General features: G+C 33.4%; 1 protein-coding gene across 1 annotated transcript; it reads left to right on the top strand.

Annotated features, from left to right (window-relative positions):
- LOC109825583 lies at positions 1,952-17,276 on the top strand. Its single transcript, XM_020392441.1, has 12 exons — positions 1,952-2,110; positions 13,291-13,413; positions 13,612-13,817; positions 14,313-14,388; positions 14,687-14,773; positions 15,214-15,294; positions 15,339-15,371; positions 16,220-16,273; positions 16,368-16,409; positions 16,795-16,873; positions 16,995-17,065; positions 17,158-17,276. Exons 1-12 carry the CDS (start codon positions 2,012-2,014, stop codon positions 17,248-17,250), a joined length of 1,044 nt encoding a protein of 347 aa, XP_020248030.1. The 5' UTR covers positions 1,952-2,011; the 3' UTR covers positions 17,251-17,276.

Raw genomic sequence — 17,276 nt, 5'->3', positions numbered from 1 at the left:
TGCCGGGTTGGAGGAACTGCTGCAAGCTTTGAGGAAGAAGCACAACAAGAGAGCTGAACTCGTTAGTAGAAGGTGGCAGCCTAAGCTTCAGAGCATTCCCGAGGAGTTATGATGATTATATATGTAGGGGATTTACTAACAAAATGATTATTATTGATAAAATGGTGGTTACTGCAGGTTTCTAAGCTTTGTGTAACTTTTCTTGATTCGGGGTACGTTCAGTTAGCCTATTAATTGATCTGAACTCGATTATGTATGTAATTAAAGCTGAGGATTATGATCTCAGTTAGTATCTACTTCTCCTTGTTTTTCAGATTGGTCAAATGATATTTTCTTATCTTAATTGCGATGATTTCAATATTTTTTGAGGACAAATGATTATATTAACACCTCTCTTTTGACGATAATTTTGAAAACTTTGTTTCTGGAAAGTAAATTAAGGCAGTATTATTCCAAATTTCCCTAGGTAAAAAGTAAATTTTAAACTAGTTCTTTGTTAGATGACCTCTAACTCCGGCGTAAGCTTAGTTTAGTTTAAAGTAAAACTAAGTCAGGATTGATCCCGGTCTAGTTTTGTAAAGTTGTTAAACAAAACTTTGCTTTGGGTGAGTGACTTCATGAATTCCCCGCTCTGCCAAATCCAAAGAAAGAAACTCTTTGCTGCTCGACAAATCTATCTCCATTTTTTTTCAAATTTTCTTAGGAAAAATGGATGATATTCTTTTCTTTTCTTTTCCTTTTTTTTTGTGGTAAATATGGTTGCATCTATTAAATTTGAAGCTAAATGGTGGTATCTCGCCCTACTTTTTTTTCTTTAAGAAAAATTGAAGTTAAGGAAAAGTGAGAAAATAGACAAATAAACTCACCTGATCCAAGCCCAAATTAATTATACAAATGACTAAGCATAACAAGGCTGTTCACTCTGGGCTTAAAATTTAATGCTAAAGTTAATCTTTTTTTTATTAAACCTCTAAAGGCCATAAGTACTTAATGGCCCATGGAGCATTCAGATTTGGGATTTAACCCATGATCATGGACTCCCATCTTCAATGTTCGAAAAAAAGGAAATATTTTTGATGCATAAGTAAAGTTTTAGATTTAATTTCCTTTCAAATTTTACCAACTTTCCAAATACAATGCACGAGAAATAGGCCCTATGTTTACTCTCTTTTGAGATTATTTGAGATCCAATAAAACAATTAACTTAACAAATTTTGTTTCAGTTATATAAATACTCGAAAGAACAAAACTTTGATGAGTTCATTCCAAGCAATTCCCACCTTTAGGTCTTACGTACAAGCAACTCAGAAGCCTCACTCATAACAGCCACCATCTTGATGTATTATCCATCTATTTTCTTCAGTTAATAATAGCAGGCTATCATGGTTGCATCAATTATCCAGTAGACAATATTATTATGAAAATAGCTAGTCATGCTAATGATGCATTGACTATCCAATAGATATATGCTTAGGGTTTTTTTATCCCCTATTATACCCGCAAATCTTTGTTAATTATATTTAGATCCTCAAATTCCCCACTAATTAATCTTGATATTTAATTTGTTCGAAACTTGGAAGGTCTTGCTTAAAACGACCTAGTAGATTTGGGCCCCGTTTGGTTGCAAAAGAGAAAGGCTGAAAGCCTGACAAAAGCGTTTTGTCAGGCTTTAAGCCAAAATCGCCTCTTAAAGAGGCGATTTTGGCTTAAAGATGTCAGACTTTCAGCCTTGTTATTATGCAACCAAACGGGGCCTTGGTGTTCTTCCTTAAAACAACTTGATGGATTTAGGGTCCAGCTTAGAAATAAGAAGATTTGGAGGTCTAATATAGAACTAACAAAGATCTAAGGGCCTAGCATAAGAAAAAACCCATATATAAATATATATATCTAATAGTTACAACACAAGTTATCATACTAGCTAGGCACCAAAGTGAAGGAGACGAAGGATCTTGGGGAGGGATTATCTCACTTATTTGCTTGTGTCTTCCTCTTTCACTTCTCTTCTTTCATGGTGATTCCGGCCATCACCGACGTCACCATGGCGGCGCTCTGCCCCGGCCGAGACCAGTGCTCGCTCGCCGTTTACCTCAGCGGCTTCCATCAAGCGGTAAACTCCACGTCCATCTCTTTCATTTTCTCTCCGTAATTACTCACTTTCATCTTTGTATACTTTTGTGTTTAATTTGTATTGAGTTCACGTCTCTCTTTTTCATGTCATTTTAGGTGTATATCTCATTCTTGCATTCATCTTTTCCTCCAGTGTTAATGTGAACAATAAAATTGATCAAGTGTCCAAAATATTGATTCATAACATTGTCAATCAGTTAACGATCAAATTTAATTAGGGCATGCACAATGAAAAACGGGTAGTATATATGCCTTCAATAATATTATTAAATAAGAATTTTTTTGTGTTTCATAAATAAATAAAATTTGTGGGATTAGATCTCACACTAAAACTAACTTCTGTGTTTTATTTCTATTGTGCATATCAAATTCCAAAGGGTACTGCTACAGGGACCCCAAATAGGGGACCCAAGGGGGGACAGGTGAGGTGCCCCCCTGAATGCATGATGCACTGTTCATGAACAGTGCATCATGCATTCAGGGGGGGCACCTCACCTGTCCCCCCTTGGGTCCCCTATTTAGGGTCTCTGAGGCATTTTTGAATTCCAAATGTTGCCGGGTATTAAAAATTAGGGTAAATTGCAGTAAATCCCAAGAAATTTCAGCATTTTGGAGTAGAAATCCAATAAGTTTCAAAATTGCATTAAACCCCCAATAAAGTTTTGAATGGTAGAAAACTCCCCATAAGTTTCCACATTTTGCAGAAACCCCTATAAATTAGAACCCCAAAACAACATAAAAAGACATTTTTAAAGTTGTTGGGGTTTAGTGTAATTTACCCAAAAGATATTGAGTATTTTCTGCAAAATTTATTAGGGGCTTAGTGTGATTGTGAAAGTTATTTGGGGCTTACAACAAAATGCTAAAAATTAATGGGTGTTTACTATAATTTACACTAAAAATTAATTCATCAGTAAGTGGGCTTCGATATGCATGATGAGTTACACAAGGTGCTCCCTAATTTTTTAGTATTTTTATAATTTTCACTATGGAGGGCGTCAAAGCATTAAGAGCACTCAAATAAACAAAGGAAAAATATATTCTCCTTAATTTAGCATATATTATACTTGTTTATACTAATAAAAATAAATCTTCTCGTTAGTCATCTCTTCAATTTGCCTTATTACACTTAGTGCACCTCCTAATAAGGTACATATCAATACAGAAGAAAGTATGTATAACTGTTTGTTGGGAAAATTAAAGAAGAAAATGGAGAATTGAATTTGTATTATTCTCTCTAACAGACTTAGAAAAAGAATGAGTTACAATTCTCTCAATATAATTTCTCTCTAACTGGCTTAGAAAAAAATTACAATCTTCTCGATCGGTTTCCCGATTTACAAAAGAGAGAAGGGATCGACGAAGACCCTTTCCTTTGTTGATGATAGGTTCTTCTTGGTGTCGATGGGCTTTCGATCCGAACGTTTCACTTGGTGACGATAGGTTCTTCTTGGTGACGATAGGTTCTTCTTGTTGACGATCATGTATCTTGTTGACGATCCGAACGTTTTACTTCACTGGAACATGGTTTCTTCCTCTTGATTGATGTTGAGGAGGAATTGCGTGGCAAGTTTGAACAGAACTCTTGATGAGTTTAGGAACTCAGTGCGAGTTTTAAACTCTGTAGAAGAGTTGATTTGAACCGAAAATCAGTTTTAAGCCAAGTTCAAAGCTCGGAAGCTCCAAACCTCCAAGCTCTCTGTTGCCGATGAAGATGATCTCCCAGGGTCTCCCAATCTGAAGATCTCAAAAAAAAAAGATCCAAGATCAAAAGATCCAAAAAAAGATCCTGAACTCAATTGAGTTTTCTGGTATTTATAGGGGATTAAGGGGTGTAATCGCCCCCTTAAACCGTTCCTTAATGGGGGCTTAATTGCCCCATTAATCGGATGTAACAACCCCCTTAAACCGCTCCCTAAATCGTGGATGAAAAATAGTTTCTGGAACCGTTTAAATCACGTTTGAATGAATCAAACGCAGGTCTTGCGTTGCTGGGCGTGAATCCTACGTCGAACGCATCTGGATTTGAGCTGCGTCTACGGCTGAATTTGAACTACGTGAGTGGTTGATAACGCTGAAAGCTGCGTTAGCAGTTAGATTTGAGCTGCGTCTGCGGCTGGATTTGAGCTACGTTGGTGGTTGATAACGTTGGAAGCTACGTTAGCAGCTGGATTTGAGCTGCGTCAGTGGCTGGATTTGAGCTGCGTCAGCGGCTGGATTTGAGCTGCGTTGGTGGTTGATAACGCAGTGGTTACGTTGCTTTGACTTTGGAACGCGACCACTTGTGTTTCATTTCTGGGATGCAGAGATGAGTTTTGCATCTTAGATTGAAGAGATCGTTGACTTGTAATCTCTTCTGTCAGAGTAAAGATCGTCATTTTATAATCATTGCTTTAGCTCCTTGAAATATGAGAGTCGTCAGATTGTAACTCTCGCTATTGGTTGTGAAGACTGTTGAATCAGAGCTTTCATCGGTTGCCGTAAAAATCTTCCAATTGTAGCCTTCATTTATTGATGTGAAAGTCGTTTGATTATAACTTTCCATTGTTGTTGTTTGATGGGTATAAGCTATCTGTTGTGATTTTTTAGACAGCCTACAATAACTTTAAATATACGTAAGAGCACATCTGAAATCCTAATAAAAATATCTCCCGCCTAATTTTACTCGGCAATGTGTAAATTATGGTTTTCTAATATTTTGTCTGTTAGGGGTTTTTTTTCTCCAATAAAATCTTAAATTTAAAGGGTTTTTTTTAATAACGCCTTACTTTAGGTAGGTTTTTTTATATTTAAAAGGCACGGGAGGTTATTTGATAATCATCCAAGTTAAGGATTTTTTTTATATATATTTAGCCTTTATTTTATCACAATATCAAACTCGTGGAAGTTGTTGCAGAAATTATCCCAACAAAATAGCATATGTACAATTATTAAGCAAAAAAGGAAAAAGACAAAAATAAAAAGAAGAAGAAACAACATCATGTGGTACTATTTGGACTACGTAGACTTGATTTCTAGCTTGTTTTTGTCTTTATAATAGCTCGGAAATGATAAGAGTGCTCGATGAAATTTTGCTAAGGAATCAATGTGGAGATTGCCTATAATTTAACTGCAAAATCCCCATTATTTTTATTTTCTATTATTTATTTATTTTGTTTCAGTTGACAGGGCTTGGGACTTTGATTGTAACTCCTCTCGTTGGAAACCTCTCAGATAAATACGGTCGAAAGGCTTTGCTGACTATTCCCATGACCGTCGGTATTGTTCCTACAGGTACAAAGACTAAGGGTCAGTTTGGCAAATCCTCTCAAAACTGAGCACGGGTTGGTCTATTTTTTCTCAAACAAAATTCTACCTAAGATGGGATGATCAGGCCTGATCCTATTTTGGGAGATTCTTAAAATGAACATTGAACTCTCAAATACTATCTTCTAAAATAAAACCAATTGAGCGCTGCTACAGGGACCTAAAATATGGGACCATTGTAGGAGACAAGTGAGATGGTGTCCTCTCCCTATTGCATAATGAGCTGGTCATGCCAGCTCATTATGCAATAAGGAGGGGACACCTTACATGTCCCCTACAATGGTCCCATATTTTGGGTCCTTAGGCATTTTTCAAACCAATTTTGATTATTCTACATGGTTATGATCTACACCAAACTCACGGACACAATATAACGCATTCCATGCTCATGAATGTAAATTTTAGGTTTCAAAGTGATAAAGAATTATGTGAGTCAGTTCTGGACGTAGTACGAACAACAAAGTACGTACTCTAACTAACACTTATCTGGATACAGCCTCAGTAATATGAGTCGCCATCTCATACTCTTTTTTACATATATAAATTTTATTGTTTATCACAATAGTTGATCCACCATCCATAATCAAGCCACTTTACGGTTGCATGAGATTATGCTCCACCTAATATTCTTCCCTTAAAAAGAAAAGATCCTTTAAAGCAAATCATATTTCTTTTGTTAAACAATATTTAGATCTATTTTTTTATGGGCACGAGAGAATTGAATAAAAGATTTTGCCTACTTTTAGTTTAGAAAATGGTATTAAAGAATAGAAATAAAGTAACTTGTAGCTTGTCTCAAATGTCAGTAGGCTCCCCGCAATGTTGGTGCCTATATTCTATGGAGAAAAATTTTCACAAAACCACCCAAGAAGTTTGGCTCACTTTGAGATTTTCTAAAAATTTTGGAAATGTCGCTTGACTCTCAAACATGTAACCACAAAATTTTGGGAGTTATCTGTAAACAATTTCAGAAAAATGCAAAAGTCTTCGGAGTTAAGTGACCCGCTCAAACTTTTCAGGGTTATCTCAGAATGGGCCAGGTTTCTTGAGGGTTTTGTGAAATTTACCCTTCTGATGATTTTCCCTGCTATTTCTTTCCCCTCCTACTTTTCTCTCCTTTTTCTTCTTTATTCACTTTTTACTGATTTTGCACCTTTATGATAATGGATTCAAAAAACATGCACGTTTTTTTGTAGCTCATTGGTGAATGCCAAATTGAGGGAGGGGCAGTTTTTTTTTTTTTTTACTTGGTGCATTATGAGGAAAGTAAGATTACAGTGGGATTCATATCTTGATAAAGAAAGGATATATCTTGATGCCACTAGCTAAAAACTTTGTTGATAAGTTGCAACATTATTGAATTGAGTATACATGTTATTTGTTGAATATGATTGCCACCCACTTCAATGCTCGTGAAACTTCTTTTATGACACTACTTGCTTTTTTTTTTTTTTAAACCAAGATTCACCATTAGTGACTGTTAGGGATGGCAAATGGATGGTTTTGGTTAGGTTTTAATTGGGTCATAAATGGGTGAGCATATTTATGACCACTTAACAATTTATGACTCATTTAGCACTTGCTAAATGGGTTGGTTCTCATCCACCCATTTACTAAATGGGTGGTTCCTGGGTAACCCAATAACCCATTTAGTTATAATTATGATGCTTCTACATATATGTAAGTTTCAGGGATCTACTTGCAAACTTTCAAGGGAGTTTTCTGTAAACTTTTAGGGGGTTTTCTGTAAACTTTTAGGGGGTTTTCTACAAACTTTCAGGGGTTTTTTTGCAAACTTTCTAGGGGTTTTCTGCAAACTTTTAGGGAGTTTTCTGGAAACGTTTAATGGGTTTTTTGCAAACTTTTAGGGTGTTTTCTGCAAACTTTCAGGGGGGTTTCTGCAAACTTTTAGGGTGTTTTCAGCAAACTTTCAGGGGGGTTTTCTGTAAATTTTTAGGGGGTTTTCTGCAAACTTTCTGGAGGTTTTCTACAAACTTTCTGGGGGTTTTCTGCAAACTTTCAAGGGGTTTTCTGTAAACTTTCAGGGGGGTTTTCTGTAAACTTTCAGGGGTTTTCTGCAAATTTTTAGGGGGTTTTATGCAAACTTTCAGGGGGTTTTCTGTAAACTTTCAGGGGGGGTTTTGCAAACTTTCTGGGGGTTTTTTGCAAACTTTCTGGGGGTTTTCTGCAAACTTTCTGGGGTTTTCTGTAAACTTTCTGGGGGTTTTCTACAAACTTTCTGGGGGTTTTCCTTAAACTTTTAGGGGGTTTTCTGCAAACATTCAGGGGATTTTTTGTAAACTTTCAGGGGGGGTTTTGCTAACTTTCTGGGGGTTTTCTGCAAAGGTTTTTTGCAAACTTTTAGAGGGTTTCTGCAAACTTTCAGAGGGTTTTTTGTAAACTTTTAGGGGGTTTTCTACAAACTTTCAGGGGTTTTATGTAAATTTTTAGGGTTTTTTTTGTAAACTTTCAGGGTATTTTCTGTAAACTTTCAGGGGTTTTTTTACAAACTTTTAGGAGGTTTTCCACAAACTTTCAGGGGGTTTTCTATAAACATTTCTTTCTCAATTGAATCGACTACTTGAGAAAATTAGGACAGAATTGTGAGGAAAAGAAGCAAATGATGACGGGGCTGAGCAAAAGAAGAGATGGACTCGTAACAATTCTAGTTTACTACCTGCTCGGTTATTTAAAAAAAGCCCTTACTTTGGTCATGTGACAAATTACACTTGGCCGCACACGTATATATCCCCTGTCGACGAAGAATTGTGAGCGCCTACTTTTTATATTTATATATCATTGAGGGTGTTTTTTATAGTTTTTAAAAGTTTGAGGGTGTTACTTGCAAATTTGATATTTATAGGGGACTACCGAAATTTTTTAGATTTCATGTGTCATTTGCAAGTTTAGAAAATTCTAAGATTGTTTTGTAGTTTTGAACTCTTGAGGGTGCTTTTTGCAATTTTTAAACTTTGATGGTGCTTTTTGTAAATTATAAATTTACAGGGGGTTGCTAGTAATTTTTGGATTTCATGTGTCATTTGTAGGTTTTGAAATTTCAGGATGGTTTTGTAATTCTAAACTATGGAGGGTGTTTTTCTAAAAATTTAAAACTTTGAGGGTGTTAATTGTAAATTTTAAATTTATAGGGGACTATTGAAATTTTTTAGATTTCATATGTCATTTGCAAGTTTAGAAAACTCTAAGATTGTTTGGTAATTTTAAAGTCTTGAGGGTGTTTTTCTCATTTTCTACAACTTTTAAGGGTGTTTTTGCAAATTATAAAAATTCATGGGCTGTTGGTAATTTTTGAATTTCATGTGTCATCTGTGAGGTTAGAAAATTTTGATAGTTTTTTTATAATTTTTAACTCTTGAGGGCGTTTTTATAATATTTTAAACTTTGAGGGTGTTTTTTGCATATCTTAAAATTTTAAGGGGTTATTAGACATTTTAAGTGTTTTCTATAATTTTTAACTTTTAAAAATAAGTTTTGTAATTGTTTAAGCGTTGAGGGTGTTTTTAAAATAATATCTATCTAAACGGTTAAATGGGTGGGTAATAACCCACCCATTAATGACTCATTTATCTTTAATAGAAACTATACCTACTCATTTATGGCTCACTAGTTTTACACGCGTGCAATGCACGTGATTTAATACAATGATTAAGTATTTTTAGCAGTTTGTGCTCATTTTTTTCTTTAAACTCTTACATCACGATTATTTTTTTATGTTTGTTTAAATGGGATACACCCAATTTAAATTTTTATGTTGATATTTGAATTGACAAAAAACAAATATAATTTAAAAATAATTTGAATTTTCATATTATTTTTGACCGATATGAAACTAAGCTTTATTTGAGAAAGTATAGCATTGCAAAGTAAAAAATATTAAAATAGTGTTATACAAGGAAGGTGAATATTTAAAACCAATATGGCAAAATGATTGATTTAAAGTATGTTAAAACGATGCAAAAGAGAATATGAAGTTTATTCCTAATCATTGATAGACTTCATAAAAAAATATAAATTAAAGATTAATGCTAACTCTAGTATACTTTTATATGATAAAAACATCCACATAAGAATATAAAAGTACTGAAAAAAATTCATGAAACTCCCTTCTAAAGATTCCTAATTTCACTCAAAATAATTAAACTATTCTATAAAATATTCATAAAATATTGTTTTTATTTCTTCTATTTTATTTTTTATTGAGTTAAGATCAATCCTTCTTCAGGTTTATCATTTATCATTTCTCGGACAATTCTAGAGTATTGTCTTCATCATCTACATCAATTGTGACATCAGGCTAATTTTGTATTTTTTATGCTATTATCTTTCCTAGGCTCGTTAATTTTTTATCATCTCATTTAACTTTACAAAGAAGTCAAATGTACTTATGATGTTCAACACAAACTGCTCAAAATTAGACTTTGATTTTTTTTCTATTTCAATGAGAATAAATATTAATTTCATATATATAAAATTCTTTGTGTTCCTAATTTATTACTTAAATAAATTAGAAGCTATCTCTTTATTTTCCTCTAAAATAAATTCTTCTGATATGCATCCAATAAGAATTTCTGTTATTTCAATAATATTACTTTTGCTCTATCCCTGTCATTTTTCATAAAGATCTAAACTAAATACCCGCATTATTCATTACCAATTTCTCTTAGATTATAATATTAATATTTAATTTGAAGAACACAGTATGGAATTTATGAATACTTACTAATTTTTCTTATGTCTTCCATGGAGATTTTTTTTCTTTGATTAGGATAAAGTTATTAAATTATTTTTTAATATAACTCATTTAGTGCTTCATTAATAGATATGTCTTATGTTAATGCCAATTCAAGTGATTCATTGACGTTTTCTGAATTTTAGATTTATTTCCATCACTTTCCCATTTGCAATGGAAATAACTCAATTCTTTTAAAGTTATCTCTAAATATTCTAATAGTTTCTCCATATGTAATTCCTTGTATTCTTTTACCCTATAAATATTATTAACGTCAAAGATTAAAGTTTCTAAATTAAAATCAATTAATGCTAAGGTATAATATTATAGTGTTTTATCATTTCTATGGATTTAAACATCTATCAATTAATGTTACGAATGTATTTTGGCTACCCCAACTTATTACTAAAATTATATGAAATTACTTTAATTTATATGGTGCCGATAATTTTTAATCTATAATATTTTTAAAAATTTTATCCATTAACCGGATGTTTTTAATCAATTCTTATTGTTTTTGTTTACCAGTATCAACTTAGACTATTCTTAGATGCTGAAAATGGATAGTAAATCCCTAAATTAGAAATTTTAATATATATATATATGAAAAATACCAAACAATTACACTTTTCTTTGCCAAGTTTTAAAATTTTAGCCCATTTTTGTCATTTTGAACGTTGAGGGTGTGATTTATAATTTTTAAAATTTTGAAAGAGTTTTTAAAAAAAATTACTTTTAAGTTTGGTAGTTGTAAATTCTATGTTTCATGTGTTGGTGGTAATTTTTTAAATGTTAGTATATTTCTTGTAACTCTAAAATTTTGAGGGTGTCTTTTGCAATTATTAAAACTATAGATTAATTTTGAAAAATATTAAATTTCAGCTGTCTACCAATCGACGAATTTGATGTGTGTAAAATTTTGAAAATTTAGAGTTTTTTTTTACGATTTTTAAATTTTGAAGGAGATTTTTAAAAATTTTGAGGTTAATTTTGGCAAATTTTAATTTTTTGGTGTCTAAGGGTAATATCTTGAATTCATCTTATTTTATTTACAAATTTTAGAATTTTAGGGTGGCTTTTTATAATTTAAACTTTTAAATGTGTTTCTATAATTTTTGAGATATTGAGGGTGTTAATTAAAAAATTTAAATTTAAATGTCAAAAATTTTAGGTGTATCATGGTAATCTCTTGAATTCATCTGTGTTGTTTGTAAGTTTTAAAATTTTAGAATTTTAATGTGCTTGTCTGTAATTTAAACTTTTGAGGGTGTTTCTATAATTTTTGAGACATTGAGGTGTTAACTGTAAATTTTAAATTCTTTGCAAACTGATGTTAATTTATTAATTTCATGTTTTTTATTTTAAGTTTTGAGACATTTGGATGAGTTTTATAATTTTGAACTTTTCAGGGTCTTTTCTGTAATTTTAAAACTTTTTATGGTTTTTTTGCAATACTTCATGTATTATAATATGTTATCTACTTGTAATTTCTTTATCTTAACAAACTAATATCATTTTTATGTTTTATATATTTTATTAATATTAGTTTTTTTAAATTGTTAAGCTAAACATGGTTCACATAGGATTAGGATCAGATATGATTATGATTAGGATAGATTAAGATATAAATAAAATATTTAAAATAGTGAAGGGTAATATTGACCATTGAAAATTAGAATTTGATTATAGATAAGGTAGTTCAAACTATAAAGGGGTATATTTGTCTAAAAAAGATTTTCCGAACTCGTGCTTTTAAAGGGAGTATGATTTAACTAAATGAGTGGGTTTGGATGGTTCATTTGGCGGGTGGGTATGGGTGGGCAATTGGTTTTGGGTCCATTTTTGCCGTCCCTAGTGACTGTTTATTTGGATAAGTCAGGATTTTACTCTCTATTTAGCTAATGATTCTATTCATGTACCTTAAAGAAGAAAACCCGCTATCGAAATGCCCATTTTCTCTGAAATTTGTTTTCAAGAATTGTCCAGGAGTACTTTCTCTGAGAATAAGCATCCAAGAATGCTCCTTAATTGTTCAAGAATTATCCTTAGTAAATTCATTCATTCACTAATAATGAATGTTGTGTCCACTAACAAATTTAAATTAGTAAGTCATTCAAGAATTATGCAAGAATACTTGTTCTAAGTTGCTGAAGTTTAGATCTATACCATTATGGTATCATGCGATCCTTGAATATGTTTGCCCATTTTCTCTGATATTTGTTTTTACAAATGTTCCTATAAATTGACACTAAAATTTAAAAAAAAAACTAGAAATCTTGTGTTGACTGTTGCTTATGATTTCAGTTATATTGGCTTATGACCGGTCGAGGCTGTTCTTTTATGCATACTACGGCATCAAGATGCTTACGGGCATGTTTTGTGATGGTAGCATGCAGTGTCTTTGCCTCGCTTATTTGGTAACGGACTGCCCACATTTTTCCAATAAACTAGTGAATTGGCAAATTATGAAAAGATTTTTGCTGATATTCTTGAGGATGACACTAGTTATATGTACTAATTTGTACGACAAAGAGTTATCATTTCATGTCAAAATTGCTAGAATGTAGATGCACTTTGGTTTAATTTTCGATGTCAACGGTAAGGATTATAACTGTAGTCTGTCATGGCGTACAATTACGTCCAGGACAGCTTTTTCATATCAATGCTATTGCACCAAGAATTACCTGCAAATCACCTGGACTTCTGGACTAACTATGAACTAATTTACATAAAACAAAATATACTTGTATTCTCAAAGAATTGTAGTTTATGTCAGCTAGTAAATTATTTAACTTTTGAAGTACTAGGTTATCGAACAACGCAATATGCTCAAATTATGTCTTCAATTTGAAATATTTTGACTATGGGACTATCCTGTATTAATGCAATAACTTGACACGTTTCATGAAAATAATAAAATTATAAAATTTGATTAATTTTGATACTTCTTATTATTAACTCTGACAATATTCAAATGTTAGTGAAATATGATATAAATGAGGCATGAATCCAATTTATTAAATTCCTAAAGTAACTAAATGCAAATCCTGCCTACACCCATTTCTTCTTCTTCCTAAATACTCTTCTTCTTAACTACAACGCAGGCAGACAAAGTGGCGGAGGGTCAAAGAGCATCGGCATTTGGCATTCTTGCTGGCATCTCTGCTGCGGGATTTGTCTCTGGAACTCTCACAGCTCGCTTCCTCCCAACTTCCTACACCTTCCAGGTGTTTTTACCTATCTCTTTGTATCACTTCTTTATGTGACATTTATAAATTTATGAAGATGCGTTCACATTACGTCAGAAAAAACTGGAAACATTTTGTGGGTGGAGGGGTGTGATAAGCCCCGCAAGTTAGCGGGGTTATGTGAAATTTGCTCTTTGATATTCCTATTGTCTCATTTCTTTTGTTGGTTCATCCTAGGTCTCTGCGGCAGTGGCAGTGCTTGCAGTTGTGTACATGAGATTATTCCTTGTCGAATCAAACTGCGAAGTTGCCCTTGTCGATGAATTCTCGCAACCTCTACATCCAACACCTACCTCAGATGTTGATTCTGCAAATTCTCCTAACTTACTGCCCATAAAGAAGTTCCCTTCACTCAGAGATATGATCTGGCTTCTAAGGAGCAGGTATTTTTATTATATACAAATCACACATAATGAAAACATTCTAGATAACAGAGAAAAGTGGCACAAGTTATAAGCATTGCATCTTTCCCTGATAATTGAAGTACTTCGCCTCTAAATGAATAATCTGCATGCATCTTCATTAAAAAAATCTTTTTCGAGACATCTGATAAAATTGGAACGATACGGAGAAGATTAGCATGGCCTTTCACAAGTATGGCATGTACAAATCGAGAAATGGTCCAAATTTCTATTTATTTAGCCCTTTGGAAACATTTTTTAGTGCTGTTCATTTTTTCTTTGGCTGATGATGATTGATCTTTAAGATCTTAGCAAAGAAAAAAAAATTTGGTGTACATATTATAATCTTTTATTGAAATGCATAACAACAAGATTAATGGACAATCCCAAACTTTAAAAGACACAGAAAATGAACAAATAATTCTTTTTGTGTTATCTTGGATGCGCGTATGTAATAAACTTTTATTCATCACGCAGCTTGACCTTATTGCGCGCAACACTAGTAACATTTTTTGGCAGTGCTGGTGAAAGTGGCCTTCATGCTGCAATATTGGTAGGTTCTTTCTTCCTAACATGGATAAAATATTCTAGTTGCTTTTTTGGTATTTTCACAAAATAAATTTGATCAAGGGAGTACAGAAAAATTAAGCACAAAAGATGAGTCAAAGAGTTCTTCAACAACTCAAAAAGATTTATGATGTAAAATTACCCAGATGTTCTTGCGTGAATCAATTTTCAGCTTAAGATAGCTCTACAAAACCTAAGAGTATACTTGCGAACCAAGCACGCAACATTATCTCTGCTTATTATCACCATTAGTGTAGCACTAACGTCTCGATAAATTAATGCAGTACTTTTTGAAGGCAAAGTTCCACTTCAACAAGGACCAGTTTGCCGATTTGTTGCTGATATCTGGGATTGCAGGTGCCTTCTCCCAGGTATGCTTCTGATAAGTTTTAATTTTCTCTTGTGAACTTTATTCTGTGCTGTATCTATGTAAATACCTTTGTTGATGTCTATCAGGGCTACTTGCACATCGAGCCCCTGTAGCATAGCTGTTTCGAAGTTGCTACCCATACAGCTTCATTGTTGCAGATAGACCCCCTGGTTTAAATTTTGTTGAATCTTTTACTCTCAGATAGACTCATTAATTTCACCTAGGGGCAATATTTGCCAAAGTTTCACTAAGGGTAAACTTGTCAAAAAAATATCACAGCAGGTATACCTGCATCCTGCATTAACAATGAAACTACACAGGTAGTAACTGCAAAATATCGATATTACGGGGGGTCTATGCGAAAGAAACCGTGTGCACGCGCACGCGTATGTGACATCTAATTAGTAAGTCCTCTGAAACTGAAGACTATCTAATGTGCAGTTGTTTGTGATGCCCTCACTAGCACCAGTTATAGGGGAGGAGAAGCTGCTTAGTGTTGGACTCCTAGCGAGCTGCGCACATGTAGCTACGATTGACAGTAACTTTTTAGTGTCGATTTTCTGCAGGTATTTCTTTACAGCATCGCATGGGCCTCTTGGGTAATTTTTCTAGCTAAGTTTCTTTTTTTTTCCTAGGTTAATTGCAGATGGACCATTTGCGCTATCACTCAATTGTGGATAGACCTCCTGCATCTCTATTGTTGCAGGCAGACCCCTGAGTGAAATGTTTTTTTATTCTTTTACCTCAGAGAAAGTGGAAATTGTTTTTCTCCCATTTTTGGCAAGTAGACCTCCTGAAGATTAAAAAAATCACTCTGGAGGTCTATCCACAACAATATAACTATAGTCTATAGGGTGTCTATTGAAATTGAGCAATAGTACAGGGGGTAAATATCCGCAATTAACTCTTCTTTGTACATGGTTCTGAGAATGAGTAGCACCCACAGCATTTACCATTAGTTCATTCATCTAATAAGAGCATGCTATATCGTTTTTTTTTTCTTTTTCTTATTTTTCCCCTTTTTATTGGTGATGGTCGCTTATATTTGTATTTTCTCTTTTACTTGTCTTCTAGATCTGACTGTCAACTATGAAAATCACTTCGTTGTTTCATTCTTATTTTTGTTATTATATTGATGCTTACTGTCCACACAATGACATGATACCAAAGTTTTTTTTTCCTTTTTTTTTTCCCCAAAGAACATCAAGTCTGAACTATGTTTCGGGAAACTGTGACATTCATTTCAAAATTTTGAAACTCAGAGACCTTGATAATGTGAATACATATATTACCCAGAAAATGAACTATGTTTGTTTCATTTTAATAGTCATATAGCCTTATAATTAGTTTTCATCAACTTTATGTTAATTTCTATATGCAGTCAATATCATGGAATTATATCTGTTTCATTCTGAAATCCTTCATATCTTGGTTTTTTAAATTGCAGGTTCCCTATTTTTCTGCAATGCTCATTGTCATGAGCGTTTTCGTGAATCCATGTGTGAGTACTGAGTACCTTTGAATTGGTTCTGCTTTTTGTTCCAACAAAAAAGAAAGAGGTTTATCATTAATTGTCCCTCTCATCTTTTATGCAGATAAGAAGCACAGTGTCCAAAAAAGTTGGACCTTTTGAGCAGGTACTTACACTAAACAAATTTTGAATGATTATGCTGGCTTATATTTCATCAATCTGGTTCTGTTTTTCATCAATCAGGTACTGGCCTTATCTTTAGAAAATAACTTATTTAGATGGACCATCATGAGGACATCCTTCCGATATACTTTTGTCGACAAATAGCTAGCGTGCTCCACGCTAGAAGTTTGATATAGTAGAATGGTTCATTGCTGGTGCAGACTAGATAGAACATATCATTTCTGAATCTTTTATTTGTATTAATGCTTTTATACTGCTTAGAACTTCTTTCTCCCCACTTACGGTAATCTGTACAATTTTTCTCGTAGATAAGCTCTATTAAACTAAATTCTTCATTTATGTTGCCTGAAGAGCAATGCTTATCTCAGGGCAAGGCTCAGGGATGTATCACAGGCATAAGTTCATTTGCTAGCATCATATCTCCATTTGTCTTCACTCCTCTAACTGGTATTGTACTTACTCCTACTGTTTCCATTTTTCCAAACTTGTTCCTGGTTTAAACAATTTCCAGCTTAATAATACTCCTCTCTTTTCTTTTTCTTTTTCTTTTTCTTTTTTTTCCAATCAGCTTTATTCCTGTCAGAACACGCGCCATTTGATTTCAAAGGTTTCAGTATAATGTGCTGTGGATTCGCGACGGTCAGCAATTTGATACTCTCAACAACAACACCTCTCGTTTTTTGTAGGAAAATTGATATATCAGTGATCTTTTGCTTTGCCTCTTTGTGCAGCTTTTAGCCTTCACACTAAGCATCACGATGAGGGAAACTCTTCCAGTTTTAAGCAAGAGTGTCATCAGCGATTCTAGACAAGGACAGGTCTAGATATACTCAAATTTGTCAATTAAAAG

The sequence above is a fragment of the Asparagus officinalis genome, chromosome 10 (assembly GCF_001876935.1).
Source record: "Asparagus officinalis chromosome 10, Aspof.V1, whole genome shotgun sequence".
NCBI lineage: Eukaryota > Viridiplantae > Streptophyta > Magnoliopsida > Asparagales > Asparagaceae > Asparagus > Asparagus officinalis.
The sequence above is the reverse complement of the archived record's forward strand: the minus strand, read 5'-3'. Positions and strand labels throughout refer to the sequence as shown.